Below are 15,606 nucleotides of genomic sequence, written 5' to 3' on the forward strand. Positions count from 1 at the left end.
AGAACGATTCGCGAAGTATGGCGGGTTCTCGATAGACAGTTTTAACTGATCGATGTTGAAGGTTGGGTGCCGCCGCTGTAACACCGTGGGCAACTCGACGCGATACGCATTTTCTCCAAGTCGTGCTGTAATCTTGTAGGGTCCAATCCAACGGGGCAATAATTTGTTCACGTTCGGATCCTTTGTAGGATCGTATTCCGGTCGCCCAACTTCCGCCAAGTTCACTACTTTCGCGTCCAAATACACCCAATCTCCAACACTGTAATGGACATCCCTGCGCCGTTGATTGTAGTACTTCACTTGTCTCTGCTGAGCTTTCGCTAATTGTTCCTTGGCGATTCTCACAATTTCCTCACGTGTCTCAACAAACCGTGCATGTGGTCCGGCCGCAATTTCTTGCATTTGAATCGCTACCGCTGGCTGCCTTCCAGTGTCCAGTTAAAAAGGTAAAATTTGAGCTGAGGAGTGGATTGCAGTGGCGTGGGCACACTCCACCGTCGGCAATACAGCGATCCAGTCATCACCATAGTGCGATGCAGTGCATCGGAGTGCGTCTTCCAATGTCCGAATTTGGCGCTCCGACTGACCATCAGCCTGAGCTCCTTTGCTCACCGCCATGCGAAATTTTATTCCCATGTACTCCATCAACGCGGTCCAAAATTTGCTGCAGAACTTGCTGTCGCGGTCACTCACAATACTCGAGGGCAAGCCGTAGTATCGCACAACATGGTCGAAGAAAAGGTGGGCAGTAACCTCCGCCGTCACGTCCTTCGTAATCGGAATATACCACGGCCGCTTGCTGAGTTTATCCACCACAACGAGTACCGCATTGTAGCCATTCGAAATCGGCAAACCTGTAACAAAGTCCATGGTAACCTGCTGCCAACAGTAGTCTGGAATCGGAAGCGGCTGCATCAAACCCTGGTGAGCTCTGGTGTTGCTCTTACTCCTCACGCAGCATTCACACGTTAGAGCGAACTGTTCAACGTGTTTCCGAAGGCCTTGCCAGTAGAACCATTGCCTTACAGCCAGATACGTACGAGTCACTCCCGGGTGAGCTGAAATCGCGTTGTCGTGGTAATCATGGAGGACTCGCAGTATAATTTCATCGACGACAGGTAGCACGGTGATGCTCGCACGGCCGACGTTCTTCAATTTCAGCAGGCTGTTCTGATAGTAAAAGCGAGGGTGCTCGTAAGAAGAGCTTTTTTGAAGGCATCGACAATGCCTCGCAATTCCCGATCGTGCTGGTATCCGTCCAGTATCATTCGGTGAAAGGCAGTATCGAGCTGTGTCACCATTGTAGTCTCGTTCATATCTAGAGCTGCTTGCACCACAGATCCGAATGCGCGATTCCCTTGAACAATAATCTTCTCCAAGCGGGAACCGTACATGTTATCAAACACTACGTTGCTTGCCTCGATGGGAGGTCGCGAGAAAGCGTCAGCCCCGACGTTGAGATGGCCTGCACGATGCTTCAGTTTGAATAAAAATTGTCCAAAGAACTCCAGCCACCTCGTCAGGCGTGGGGATAAGTCAGGGTGCGATAGAAACCAGCGACAGGCTGAGTTGTCTGTGAGCACAATGAACTCGCGTCCAAGCAGATACACTCGCCACTTGCCCATACAAAGCTTAATAGCGAACAACGCTTGTTCATGCGCTGGCCATTTCTGCTCATTCTCGTTCAATTTCTTGCTGAAGTAAGCAACCGGGTGATCGAAACCATTGTGTTCTTGGCTAAGCACCCCACCCACCGCCAGCTTGGAAGCGTCTGTAGGCACAATAAATGCTTTTGCAGGGTCGGGTAGGCGCAAAATTGGCGCGGAAAGTAAATGACGCTTGACAGCATGCACCGCTCGACTGTGCAAGTTTGTCCACACCCACGCAACATCTTTTTTGAGCAAGTCCGATAGCGGAGCCACGAGGTCAGCAAACCGTGGAACAAATCGACGATAATACCCGGCCAGCACGAGAAACGCTGGAGATCCCGTGCAGACTGAGGAAGTGGCCAGTTCGCGGGAGTCGATGTCTTGTCAGGATCGACGGAGAGACCTTGCTCACTAATTACGTGACCGAGAAACGTGACAGAGTTGCGTGCAAAATGTCACTTCGAACGCTTCACAAATAGTTTGTCTTTCTGGAGCACAGTGAACACTTGACGGAGGTGAAGTGCGTGCTCCTCCAGTGAGTGTGAAAATACGCAGATATCATCCAAGTAAACGACAACAAATGCAGAAAAAAAGTGGACCCCCAAAGAGCGCGTTCATCAGTTTTGTCCAAGTGCCAGGCATGCCTGCAAGGCCCATGGGAGCGACTGAGCCACTGGTAAATCTCGTCATTTACCTGAAAAGCAGTGTACATCCGCGAACGCCGCGAAAGCCGCATCTGGTGATAGCCACTCAGTAAATCCAACGTCGAGAAGACGACCGCGCCGACCATGCGGGCAAAATCTCGTCAATGTACGGGAGCGGAATGCGTGCCACGACCGACATGCTGTTAACATAACGACAATCAATTACCCAGCGAAGAAGCTTGGCGATATCAGTGACGTGCACCCAGTCAATGTGCTTGGGAATCAAGCCAGTCGCGGGGTCTTTCTTCGGAACGGCAAAAATGTTGGGGACCCACGGTGAAAACGACTTTTCAATCCACTTCTTGTCAAGCAGCTTCTGCACGAAGTCGTTAAGTGCCGCACGCTCTACCTCGGAGTGGCGAAAAGGGGCTCTGGAGCTGGGCTGCGCGCTGGGTTTCATTACTACATCGTGTTCAATGGGTCGCATCGGCGGCAGTCCGTCTGGAAGCTCGTCTGGCATGGCGTCAGCAAATTCGTCGAGAACGTGTGCGATAATTTCGGGTAGAGAACTTTGTTTGACGACGCTAGCATTCATATCCAGGCGGTAGATTTCCTCGTAGTCTTCATTGCGTAATTCGACCAGGAAGTCATCCATACTGAGTACATTACACTCAAGCTGATCAGTAGGGGGTTCCGTGACATGACCGGGAGGGTTGGCACCGCTGACGCCAGTGACACCGCAGTCAGCCGACTGGGGAACGGTTGGCGTTGGAGGCGGGCTGCTAATGATACCCCGGCCCCAATCGATACAGGGGTTTGCACTACGCAGCCACGGCTGCCCGAGAATGCCGTCGTAAGTATACTCCAGAGGCCATTCGAGGAAAGGGGTAATGACAGTAGCACAGCAGTTGCAGCTGACTTCCTAATTACATGTACGTACTCAACGAGACTGCGTCGAGCCGTCAAATCCACGAGCAGCGACAAGACTTGTACTGGCGCCTGGTAGATCCTCGAAGACGCCTTGTTTCACAATGCAATGCGTGGCGCCTGAGTCCACGAGCATACGGAGAGGCGTTCCGTTGACGAGAACCTCGTGAAAAAGTAGCGGGGACACTGTTGCAGTACCGTAGCTTGCCCCACTAAGTTCGACGGGTGCAAAATCACCACATATGCCGTATTCAGCTCAGACTGTGGCGTTTCAACGAAAATTCTTTGTGGAGATTCAGATGTTACATCCAGCTCAGCAGATACTCCACTTACATCTGCTGAGCGTGCACGTTTCCCTGGACCGGTTTCTTGGGGCAGTTGTGGATGCGATGTCCAGAGGCTTTACAGTAAAAGCAGAGGTTCCGAGTTCGGCACTCGTCCTTAGAGATGCTGCGAGTGTTGACCATGCTGATATCCATCGGCTCTGGTTGCCCTTCGCCGTGTGAGGCTTTCGTGTCACCAAAGGCAGCTCCTTGTTGACGATCCTGGCGTGAACGCTGCGCGAAGTGGGCCCACTCAAAAGCTTGAGCATGCGATATAGCCGCGCTCAGGGTGGAACAACGAAGATACGTGATTTTCTTTCGAGTCTCAGGCTTTAAACCCTCGCAAAAGTGATCGATCTGATCCAATTGGCTCATCTCTCGAGCTTGTGCAATCAAACGGCGGAACTCCGCAACGTAATCATCAATGCCCTTCGTCTGACGACACTTCCGCAAGGCGGCGCGGATGCGATACTGCAGGTCCGGCGGAACAAACTCGTGCGTCAACGCGTCGTGAAAGTCGGAGATGTTAGCGATCGGACGCTGCTCAATAGCGACGCGGGTGTGGTACCACGACGCAGCACCAGCGCGTAGACTCGATGCTAGCATAGCAACAACCCGGGCGTCGTTACGCTAACCATCGTAGTTTAGGTTCTTTCTTTGCATGAACATCTTGGCGCGAAAGATGAACTCATCGACGCTCTCGTCCGGCATGTCAGAGAAATGAGGCATGCTTGTTCCTTCTACCTTGAATTCTGGCGCGGGGTGACGTTGAGTCATTTGCTCCAGTACTGCCGATTGAAACTGCTGGTTCTGCTGCATAAGGTGCTCCGACAACTGGCTCATCGCCATCGAGAGACTCTCCGCCAGGGCGGCTGCGAAATGGTCAGGTCGATCCATGCTGGTCAGACAGAAACTTGAAATTTGAAATGTCACAATACGATGTGAATTTTCCACGAAACTTGAGTAAAATCATCGAAAGTCGATGTTCCTCCCCCAAAAGCCCAAGTGCTACCAAATGTGATATCGGGCAGCGTAGAAAGCGAGACTGAAGACTGAAGACCAAGTGTGCAGACTCAGGTAAAACAGATAATGATGCATTGGACCGAAGGCTTATCGGACTAACATGAAGAATCATATGCAGACGGTCTATCTACAGGGAGTGCAGAGAGAGATCGTCAAATGGGTGGGAATCCTGTGTGCCTCGAACCAATCGCTGTTCTGGGCGTGTGCTTCTGCTCCATTGTTCGTCCTCGAGCGTGACTCTGGCGAATCGTACACAAGTACGCGTGGCAGCGACCACTCAGATATTACACTAGGATATTGACAGTACCAAGCATAAAAAACAAATAGATTTTAACGTTTGACTACAAGCACGCGTTGAAAGTGTAATTCTGGCTGCTAACGATACCTGGCGACTGCGAAAACGCGCTGACAAACTGCTTTTAAGCCAGCGCCTTCTCGTCTTGGTTTCGGCAGACTTCACGTGACGCTTTACGTCTCTCTCTTCGACGCGGAGGCGGAGCATTTCCGCCACCATGGCGTTAGTCCACTTGAACCTCTAGGCAACCGTGCTCTTCTTCGTGGGGCCGTGCATTCGAGTGTTGCCGCGCTTCATCGCATTGGAGGCCTGCGCTTGATGATCAAAACCGACCGCTGTCACCACGACAGGTGCGGCGGATGCCGACACGATACTTGCTTGTACGGCTTCAGATATGATTAAGGCATCTGTAGATGCCCAACGCTCGAAGATTGCATCGGTGAGGCTTATAGGAGATAGGGATACACTGTTACTGATTGAGCGGCTCAGCTTGGGTTGAAAGGAGCCAATCAAACTAGATGTGTAAATAGCTTAAGAGCCGATCAATGGCTCTCAAACTAGTCACACTTGGACAAGACGTGGAACATGATACGATGGTGTTGACACTTTTTTTTTTTCAACACCATCCGCGCCATGTTTCAAGTGTTTGGCTACTTAAACCTACCACGCTTATATTTGCCACATGGCTTTTACCGGGTTTATATATTAGGTCTGACTGAGGTTAAAATGATGGAAGCGGGCATACATACCAGTGCGGCCGTCATTTACGCAAAGTTTATCCAGAAAATCGTTGTTTCAAAAGGGGCATTATAGTAAAACCACAGTGTGTGAATAATTCAAATGATATTCATTGTCATATTGGCTTCAAAGGTGAGATCGATCGTGCCTTCCAGTGAGTCGAAGCAGAACCTTGACCCTACCAAACGGCTTGAAGTCCTACCAGCGGCTGTATGTGACGTGGGTGGGAGGAAGCGAATGAGCTGCTTTGCGTATCGTACGGCAGGACCAGTAGCGACCACGTGGCGACCTGCACCATCCAAGTCGTATTCGACCCAGACAATCACGGCATTCGCTGCCGGCTCCTTCAGCGCAATCTTGGAGTTCGTAGCGACCGTGTGTGCTGTCTGCATGAAATCTAGAGCTGCCAGCTCGACAATCTCCGAGGCTTGTTCATATGGGTACATATAGGCAGGAAAGGGAAAGTTGCGCGTGTAGTACTCGTCTTGAAACTGGTCGAAGCAGCTGTGGTCGTACCCTGCAACATTCCCGACTGCTCCGAAACACTGATGCAAGTGCTCAAACCTCACAGCTTGAGCCAGAACTCTCGCGCGAGCTGGCAACACACGAGCCTTTGGGTGCAGCAGTTTATCCACCGCTGACCGTCGGAGCCAGAAGTTGAATGCCTGCCAGAGAGGAAGATTCTGCATCGAGTAGTAAAAAGGTTCGCCCAGCAGCAGATCCACACGCGACGGCTCGTCTTTGAGGTGCTCTGGACGCAGACCTTTGACGCCGCTGTTAAGCACCTCGGCGTTCGAGTCGTTGTACGTCAAGATCTGGTCGAAGATCCGCGCAGACACTTCCTTGGACTCAATGGAGGTGACGCTAGTAACCTGCTTATGGGAAGCCGCCAGTAGCGCACCCAGCGACCCGTCACTGACATCCAGACACGCAATCGGACGCAGTGGCTCCGTTTGGGTCAGCTCCGCCACTGCGGAGGACACTGCAGCGCTGTAGGCTTCGCGACGTGTTGTGTCTGTTAGCATGGAGACACGCTCAGCGTTGCAGATGAGATGCAGGCCGCAGGTGCACGGAGGCTTCTCACTGACCACGGTACGCTTGGCTTTCTTCGGAAAGTCTTTGCCAGGAGCAGCTTCGACGTCGAACCAGATACGGATGTCGTCGTGGTGAGCACGCAGGATAAGCTTGTCGTTAACCTGTGTGTGAATGTCGGCTACCAGCGGGAAGACGACCTGGACCCAGTGGTCCTGCCAGTTCTGAGCACCTGGTCTCGTGGAGTACACGACGCTGTCTTCAGCATCGAAGCTCACGTCCCACCACATGAGCACAGCTTGCACCTTTCCAGGTTTAACCACATCAACTACAGTCTCCTGGTATTGTGCAGCCCCCGTCGTTGGTTTAGTGAAGTCAAAACTCAGCACCTTCGTGGACTTCGTCAGGAGCGTAGAATCCTTCTCCAGGGAGCGGAAATGCACCGGGAGTGCCGGTTTGCCGCCTTCACATTGCCATGCCGTGTCACTTCTCGCCAGTTTAGGACCCGTGGTCTTATCCTGTATTTTGAAGCTGTTGAAGTGGAAGATGGGCTCGCTCTCTATAACCTGGGCGAACACTGCAGCTCTCTCTGGGACGATCACAGCGTCAGGAGTCAGCAGATGCTGCACCGCATGACGGATCGTGGGCAGCACCGCTTCACCCAGTAATACTGAGTCAAAGAGCTCCGACACCAGCATATCAGCACGTCGTGGGAGGTGGTATGTTGTCTTGGGATCCTTATCCTGTATTTTATCCGGAGTGACCTTTAAATCAGTAGAACGCAGCTTAAAGACCGTTATCTTGTCGGGATAGTTGGCTGTCGTAACCTGCTCGGCGATTTCGGCCATGGGCACGAACATCTCGCACGCGTAATCGTGTTCGGCCCCGTGTGTAGCTGCAAGCATTGATAGCAGTCCGGTGCCTGTGCCGATGTCGAGTACTATTGGGGAGCGCCCCCGTTCAGCTTTAAATTTGGCGATGGCGCGCTTGATGCCGCGCTCGTAGCAGTCGTTGCGGTCTTTATCTCGAAGCATGGAGGTCATTTGGGACATGGCTACAACATTCTTGTAGGCTTCCTGTGGGCTACTTTGCTCGACCCACATGAGGCCACCGGCTTCGGGGTTCAATTGGGCCGATAGAAGCACCTTGGACACACCGGAGACCACGGATTCCGGGTCATCTTCGTCTTCCAAGTACGAGAAGGGCACGTCCACAACGACAGTCTCTTCGGCGGCAGCAGTTTCAATTGCGTCTTCGAGTGATACACCAGAGGCGGGGCTAGCAGTACTTGACGCACTGCCGTCAGGTTGACCCTCACCTACCAGTGCACCTCCATACTTGTCCACGCCGGCGTACATGGTCTCCGTTATGCTTGGCTGGCAGTGATTGTGTTGAAATTACATAATAATGTGTAGGAATTGTGTGTTGCACAACGTTTGAAGGTTGTTCTGCTACTGTAGCTACCGGTACATGTACTAGCCGCGGCGGTATTAGTTTAGGTTTTATTCTAGTTGTTTGCCTTCCCGCCTCCGCTTCGATAATTATTCCAAAAACTCTGAGCCCCTATGTGCATAAATCGACTTCTTTAATTTCATAAATCTGGGTTTAATTTAGACCAGTAGCTACAAAATGCTGCGTTCCCAGAAAGGCTTACTTTAATAATTAGAGCACTTCCACCAGTTGCGACAATACAAAGCTATACCGTATTTCGCATGTAGAGAGCTGCACTCTCATATGAGATGCACCTAGATATTGACCAATCACATCCGGCTATCTTGAATTGAGGAATCGCATGTAGAGAGATGCACCATTTCTAAGCCAACCAAGTCTTTGCGGAAAAATTTGCGCCGGCAGTCGGTCATTTGCCATGTCACGCACGAAGCCTCGCCCAGTGGGCAGACCACGTGTCGGTGGTAAGGGACGCCACCAGACCAAACACACGGTCAAGGGCATCACGGTGCAGAAAAAGCTACAAATTCTGTCGTTTTGGGAAAATGCTCCTCTTCCTAAAATGCGTCATACCACTGATCAGTTTTGGCACGACCTAAATCCTGATTTTTACAACTCAAAGCGCACTATGATTCAGCGCTGGCGACGGGAGGAAACAAAGCTAAGGTCAGCATTGAAGAAGAATAAAGGTGGCTATCAAAAGGTAAGAAGCTTAGGCGTAGGAACGATTCTGAGTAAGGAGGTAGAATTAGAGATTGTGGAGTGAATGAACTGCTTAAGGGAAGAGGGTGTACCAGTATCGCCTCGAATGCTAGCGATTCAAAGGCGTCAGACTGCCATGGAAGCTGGCATCAACGGATTTAGAGCTTCAGATAAGTGGATTAAGGGCTTTAGACTTCGACACCGCCTGAGTATATTGGTCAATAATGTTCATACTCAAATTTGATCGACCTGTGACTCCACACCAGCTCGGACAAAACGAAGACAATCCACCACAGATCTCACAAAAAGAAGCCCATGTCGGTGAATCCGTTTAGCGCAGCATCGAGATGCCCCCAGGCTTATCTCGACATTGAAGACGAAGACGAGGAGAAGGATCTTGTCATTCAGCAGCTCCTATATCCTGATCCTCATGCTGTCGCCCAGCGACGCGGAGGGTCACGCCCCGGCAAACGTGCCAACAAGAACCGAGACTTTCAGACGCGTTACCAGCGCTTCGTAGAGCAGTATTTTGCGCCGATTCCTGTCTATGATGATGATGACTTTAAAATTCGAATTGGCATGAGCAAGACTATGTTTTATCGCGTTTTGAACGGTGTACTTGATGCAGATTCTACGTATTTTGAGCAGCGACCGAATGCAGCAAAGAAAATGGGCATTCACCCTCTTATGAAGGTGACATCTGCCTTAAGGGGTCTAGCTTACGCAATGTTCGCTGATTCTATAGACGAGAATCTGAAGATGTCCAAGGCGGTTATCTACAATAACGTCTGTCATTTTGTGGATGCCGTGGACAAGCAGTTTGGTGACAAATATCTACGATCTTCTACGGAATCAGAAATGAAGCGGCTACTCGAATTAAATGCGCGGCGTGGATTTGTCGGAATGTGGTGCAGCATCGACTGCATGCACTGGGAGTGGCAAAACTGCCCGACCGGTTGGGCTGGGTAGTTTAAAGGCAAGGAGAAAAAACCTACGGTTGTTCTGGAGGCGTGCGCAGATGAAGAGCTTTGGATTTGGCACGCTAGCTTTGGCTGGCCTGGAGCGCTAAACGATCTTAATATTCTCGATAAATCTCCCGTGTTCGATGAATTAATGAAAGGAAACGCACCTCAAGTGAATTTCGAAGTTAATGGACATTCGTATGACATGGCGTATTGCCTAACAGATGGAATATATCCTGACTGGGCTGCATTTGTTAAAACATCACCAGAACCGCGTGGTAACAAGCAAAAGTGCTATGCAAGACACAGGAAGCGCTCAGAAAAGATGTCGAACGCGCATTTGGCGTCCTGCAGGCCCGATGGAGGATTTTAGCCTTACCGTGCAAACTACATTCACGGCTGAACATGAATAAGGTTAGGCGAGCCTGCATTATCCTGCACAACATGATATGTGAAGAGAATCGTTTCTCTTCAGTCGATGAGCACGGATATTTGTTTGACGACGAGCAAGAAAATCCTCTGTACAAGCTTCGCGTTTCACGACCAGTTGGATATCGACCTAGATCGCTCGGTGAGCTCACAGCACGCATTAATACGATCGAGAACGCTTCACGTCACGCTCAGCTGCAGGTCGACTTAGTTGAACACGTATGGAAGTGTTTTGGTGAAGCAGACGATTAAAATAAAATAAAGAACGTGAGCTGACAAGACTTTTTTATTAACGTTAATTCTTGAATGAATTTGCTAGCTTTCTGATAAAAAACAAAGTAGTCACGTGAAAAACATCCTAGTCAGTGAACTCGATCGACGAAGCTGGAGTATCAGATAATTGAGTTAGCGGTGGAAAACTTGCCGTCGTGAACGAAGACGATAGCGTGGATGAAATGTCCGATGACGGTGGTAGGTTGTAGTCCTGTGAAGCGAAAGTCGCTAGAGATGAATTGTCACCGGTCGATAATGTGCTTGGTGGTGTCGAAGACTCATCACTCGGAAATAGTCGATCTTGAGCTGTAGCATCCACGTTTTCTGGTGAGGATGGTGTTGAGCTTGCATCCGAAGATAGCAGAGCAGCTAAATCTTGCGAGGCGGCGGTGGCGGAGTCTAATGGAGGCATTTGAGGTGAGGTCATTCTCACAGTATCAAGGCGACGCAGCAAGTTGGCACGACGGTTTTCTAGGTACGTAGCATGCTCACGGCTTGCTGGCAGAGTACTAAAAAGCCCGTTGAGCATTGTGTGTAGCACTTGCTCTTCTTGGAGGCGCTGCTGGGCTTGATTGATGTGAAGCTGCTCCTTTAACACTTTCACCTTTAGGGTCATCGACGATGCAAGTGTTTCCTGGGCTTTTACTGCTCCAAGTGGAATCAACCTCTCTACTTTACCTCGTTTTGCAGCTTTAACCCCGACGTTGGGACGCTCGTTTTCTGTGTTATCGCTGGTAGGTGGACCGGCCAGTGTTTGCCCAATGTTTGTAGTCTCAGCTTCCTCTTCAGACACAGAACGCTTCCCAGAGCATAAAGATTGCCCGCGACCTGAAACTCTATCAAGCCCCTTCTCAAACTTTGGGCACCTGGACAGCAAGTCGTAGCACTCTACATAAGCAAAATGCTGGTTGTAGCGCTCTTTATACAACGCCAACGCCTGCTTCATCATATCCCTCTCAGTTGATCCAGACGTTCTCAGAGACTCAACGTGAGTCGAACAGCTAACATACTTTGCAATTGACTTTTGAATTTGACCAAAATGCGCCTGGAGGCTTAACCACGTACGACTTGGCATCTTTCCTGATGCTAGAGCAACCGATATGAGCTCTGAACTCTCCATAATATCCTTTACTCGACACCAAAAGTCCTTGGCGGTCTGGTTAATTCCGACTAATGCGTCGGTAGACACCTGTACCCATGCTCGCGCTAGCTCCAAATCTTCAGCTACAGCATACTTACGCCCTCGCGCTACCTTCTCTCGTGCTGGCATCTTCGAGAAGATTTCGTTCGTACATTGAGCGCTGAAGGGTCGCACAAGGTAGTGTTTTGTCAGCGGAGGATGGTCGATGGGCAAATTTAGTCCGTGTTTTGTCGAACTGGTGCGAGCCCAAAAAGTCATCCGTTGGTTAAATTTTGTTGTTTTGTCCCAACTGGTGGAAATGCTCTTACTAAGCCGTGCAATTGTTTTTACAAAAGTCTGATCCTAGCACTCGAGTATTAAAAATAACAGCATAATAGCACAGCAATAATATTCACATGTAGTACTATTTATAAATGTTTTATTAGACTCATTACGTTAGCTCTTTTTCGTGTATGCCCTCTGCAAAACTGGTCAAAAGCACTCGCTTGATCTTCTTACAAGAGCATCGCCACAGCGGCAACCGCCACAAGTTGCAGCACTAGCGATTGAGCGACAGTGGAAGCGGACGAGCTTGAAGAGGAAGCTGATGCGGACTCGTCATGGTCGTGGCTGCTGTGATCGTGGTCGTGATCGTGGCTGTGGTCGTGGTCGTGATCGTGGTCGTGGCTGTGATCGTGGTCGTCATCGTGGTCGCCCACAATTGCGCCGCCGGTGCCGGAGCTCGTCGAGTTGGTGCCGGCAGTGGAGCCTGTCGCCGCTAGATCGGCCGGATCGGCACCATCCCCGTGGCAGAACTCGTCGAGCTGGACGTAGTAATTCAGATCGGTAATCGGGCCGAGTCCTAGATCGACGTAACACTGGCGCACTTCGTCTTCCACGAGCGAGTGGAGAGCCTCGTGGCACGCGTCGCTATCGCACTTGAGTTGCGAGACATCCGCAACGGAGTCGCATGCGTTTCTCGCCGACGTAATGGACTCGGCCGTGCACTCCGAAGCGTGCGAGTGTGAGTGCGAGTCTTGAGCCGCAGCAGTGGCGACAGTAGCCAGAGCGATCGTAGCGACGGTGAGCGGATTCATATTATAGAGAATAAAAGACCAACGACTTGGTGGAGAAATGGAAAATGAAACCCGAAGTCCTCGACCACTTTTGGTGGATGTGAGACCGAAGGAGCAGCATTCACGACCTGATTGCAAAGACTTCGCTGTTCGACCGCCGCCGTCGGACAAATGTGGTACATGTACCTGTTCACTGACATGGTGTCACCAGTTTAACTTGACTAACCTACTTATTAATAAATACTTTAGTCTCTTCTAATCGCCGTCGTCGGATACGCATTCACGACCAGTGGACGCACCGGACTTCGCAGTGGGTGAATCGCGCCGCCGTCGGACAAAAGGTCTCTGATCCTGCAGTCCTACGGACTTCGTTCCGAGCACCACCATGCAAAACGATAAGTAAGTCATTTCCAGTTTCCCTTTCCAGAATGCCTCCACCTTTCCGTGCCTTCATTGCTTTCTCGCTAGTCACGCTTGCGATCTTGTTGCCGGCTACGGCACAAGAAGCATGCAGTGGCCACGGTGAGCTCCATGGGAACCATTGCCACTGCGAACAAGGATACGAGAGTAAAGGTGTCGAGTGTATCGCTACAGCTGGAACTACCGCGTCTTGTCCGGCTGGTGGCATCTCCTGGGAGCTGTCAATGGCGATGGCACTCGAGAACGGAACGTACACCGTCTCCTTTGCGAGCAACACGGAGAACATGGCGATGTTCGTGCTGCCGTTGAACATTTCAGTGACCGATACCGTCACACAGGAGGAGCTGGAGGCGTCTGTGGACAAGTCAACAGCGCTGCTTGAAGACGTGACGCTGCCCCGCAACGTTGTCAAGGCGTCACGCGACATGGCGCCGACCGATCAACTGCTGTATGTGGTGCAGCGCAATAATGCCGAGGAGCTCGCAGCGCTACAAGCCGAATGCGAGGCGAACCCGAACAACACGTGGCACGGTGACCACTGCGACGGCCCAGGCGCGCACGGCCGACGACTGGCGTCTGAGCCTATGACGGTCAACTTGGTTGTCGATGAAGCCGGATACTACGCGCTCCACATGCAACACAACGCGATCGAGGAGTTTGGCATGCAAGTGCTCGACGCTGAAGGACAACAAGTTGACGTGGCGTTGAGTATCGCAGCGGAAGAGGAGGAAGACGAAGGAACGTCAACAGCCAGGAGCGCCACGTCGGCTGTGTGGGCCAAGACAATGGCCGCTGTGGCGATCGTCGCTCTGCTTTCGATTGTCGGCATCCTGCTGCTGATTCTCCGTATCAACGTCCTCCATAAGGTCATGGACGCGATGATCGCGCTCTCTGCAGGTGCGTTGTTCGGCGCCGCCTTCCTGCATGTGCTGCCAGAATCTATCGAGTTCTACAGTGAATACGGCCAGATGAACCTCACGTTGAGTATGATGTTCACGATCGGGTTTGTGGTCGCGATGGTCGTCGAGATGGCACTCGAACTCTGGGTGAGCATTGTAGGTGGAGAGTCCCATAGTCACACCCACCTCCCGACGTCCATGCCTCTCAATTCACCGGCCAACGTGCTCTCGGAGGCGGCTGGCAAACAGTCGGGAACTCCCGAGACGGGCGACTACAACGCGGAAGTCACCACCCCAGCTCCCTCATGGAACAACAAGTCGGGTGTATCCACCTTCAGCCTCCAAGTCGACTGGCACACAATTAAGCCTATGGCCTACATTATCTTGCTGGGCGACCTGTTCCATAACTTCGTGGACGGTGTGCTGATCGCCACCGCCTTCCTCGCCTGTGATGACTCGCTAGGCGTGTCAGTCACGGTCTCGGCTATTCTTCACGAGCTGCCGCAGGAGTTCGCAGACTTTATCATCCTCGTCGAGTCCGGTTTCACGCCGTTCCAGGCTGTTCTCTTCAACTTCCTCAGCGCCCTTTCGGCCTTCATCGGAGCCATTGTCGTACTGGCTGCTGTGCCCGTCACGAACGAGACGATGGGACTGCTCCTCGCTGTTGGCTCGGTATGTTGCGACTGTATTTCTTGTGGGGCTATACTTTATGATACTAACGTACAAGTATTTATCTCTAATGAACAGGGAACGCTCGTGTACATTGCAGGCACTGACTTGCTACCCGGGGTTCTACGTGTCAAGTCGGTGGGTCAGTTTGTGGTCAACCTTCTCATGTTCGGAATCGGCATCGGCGCGTTGGCACTCACAACATTACACCACGTGCATTGTAACGCCGGCTAAGACGAAGAATACAGCCACTACCGGTAATTGCACGAACGAGTAGCACCGGATAATGAGTATTAATAACAGATTTCGTAAAAAAAAAGAAAGTGTAAAACTACGTGGACCAACTATTTGACCGTAAAAGGTACACGCAGATATCGGTATTTTCCAGTCCGCCATTTCTGAAATTCGAAAAACTCTACTACCCTGTCCTTTTATTCCGCTCCCCCCCCCGATAGCGGGATCAGCAGCCAAGAAGAAGGCCAGGCGCGGCCGGCGCGCTCCGAGGATCGACGACAGCTCAGACAGCGAGGACGACACTGCTGTACTCCAGACTCTCTCCATCCCGGTCAGCCGTCAACAAGACGATGCCAAGAGCCCCACTTCCCCGGCCAAAACGAAGAAGAGCAGCCCGGCGTCGTCCGTGAGCTCATGGAGCGACGATAACACTCCTCCTGTTGTCACTTGTCCTCGGTTCCATGGGGTATTCAACTCATGGAATGCTGTGGAAGCTGCATTTGATAGCCTACGCCTAAAATTTGCTTCTATCTTTTTAACATATACGATTGTTATGTAGCTACAAGAGCCACACGTTTCAAATGTACAAGCTCCGTGTGGCGTAGCGGGGTTAGCAAAATCTGCGGGATTGCTGGATCCAACTTATCAACAGCGCCCAGCCACCGACTAACGGAGAGGATTCCCTGATGATCCGTGATCTGCTGAACTTTCTTGCTCTCTCAGTAGCTTCCGAAGAGTTCAA

At 51.3% G+C, this 15,606-nt stretch overlaps 3 protein-coding genes across 3 annotated transcripts; 1 reads left to right on the plus strand and 2 right to left on the minus strand.

Moving 5' to 3' along the window:
* Positions 1-5,725: 5,725 nt before the first annotated feature.
* Positions 5,726-7,989, minus strand: PITG_04448 (arginine N-methyltransferase, putative; the record flags this gene model as incomplete). The annotated part of the gene is made up of 2 exons (XM_002906018.1): positions 5,726-5,747; positions 5,819-7,989. The coding sequence occupies 2 exons, from the start codon at positions 7,987-7,989 to the stop codon at positions 5,726-5,728; spliced, it is 2,193 nt and encodes a 730-aa protein (XP_002906064.1).
* A 3,308-nt stretch (positions 7,990-11,297) lies between these two features.
* Positions 11,298-12,695, minus strand: PITG_04449 (uncharacterized protein; the record flags this gene model as incomplete). The annotated part of the gene is made up of 3 exons (XM_002906019.1): positions 11,298-11,312; positions 11,457-11,532; positions 12,086-12,695. The coding sequence occupies 3 exons, from the start codon at positions 12,661-12,663 to the stop codon at positions 11,298-11,300; spliced, it is 669 nt and encodes a 222-aa protein (XP_002906065.1).
* A 375-nt stretch (positions 12,696-13,070) lies between these two features.
* Positions 13,071-14,864, plus strand: PITG_04450 (Zinc (Zn2)-Iron (Fe2) Permease (ZIP) Family; the record flags this gene model as incomplete). The annotated part of the gene is made up of 2 exons (XM_002906020.1): positions 13,071-14,633; positions 14,709-14,864. The coding sequence occupies 2 exons, from the start codon at positions 13,071-13,073 to the stop codon at positions 14,862-14,864; spliced, it is 1,719 nt and encodes a 572-aa protein (XP_002906066.1).
* Positions 14,865-15,606: the final 742 nt, after the last annotated feature.

Source organism: Phytophthora infestans, genomic scaffold, assembly GCF_000142945.1.
Source record: "Phytophthora infestans T30-4 supercont1.5 genomic scaffold, whole genome shotgun sequence".
Taxonomy (NCBI): domain Eukaryota; phylum Oomycota; class Peronosporomycetes; order Peronosporales; family Peronosporaceae; genus Phytophthora; species Phytophthora infestans.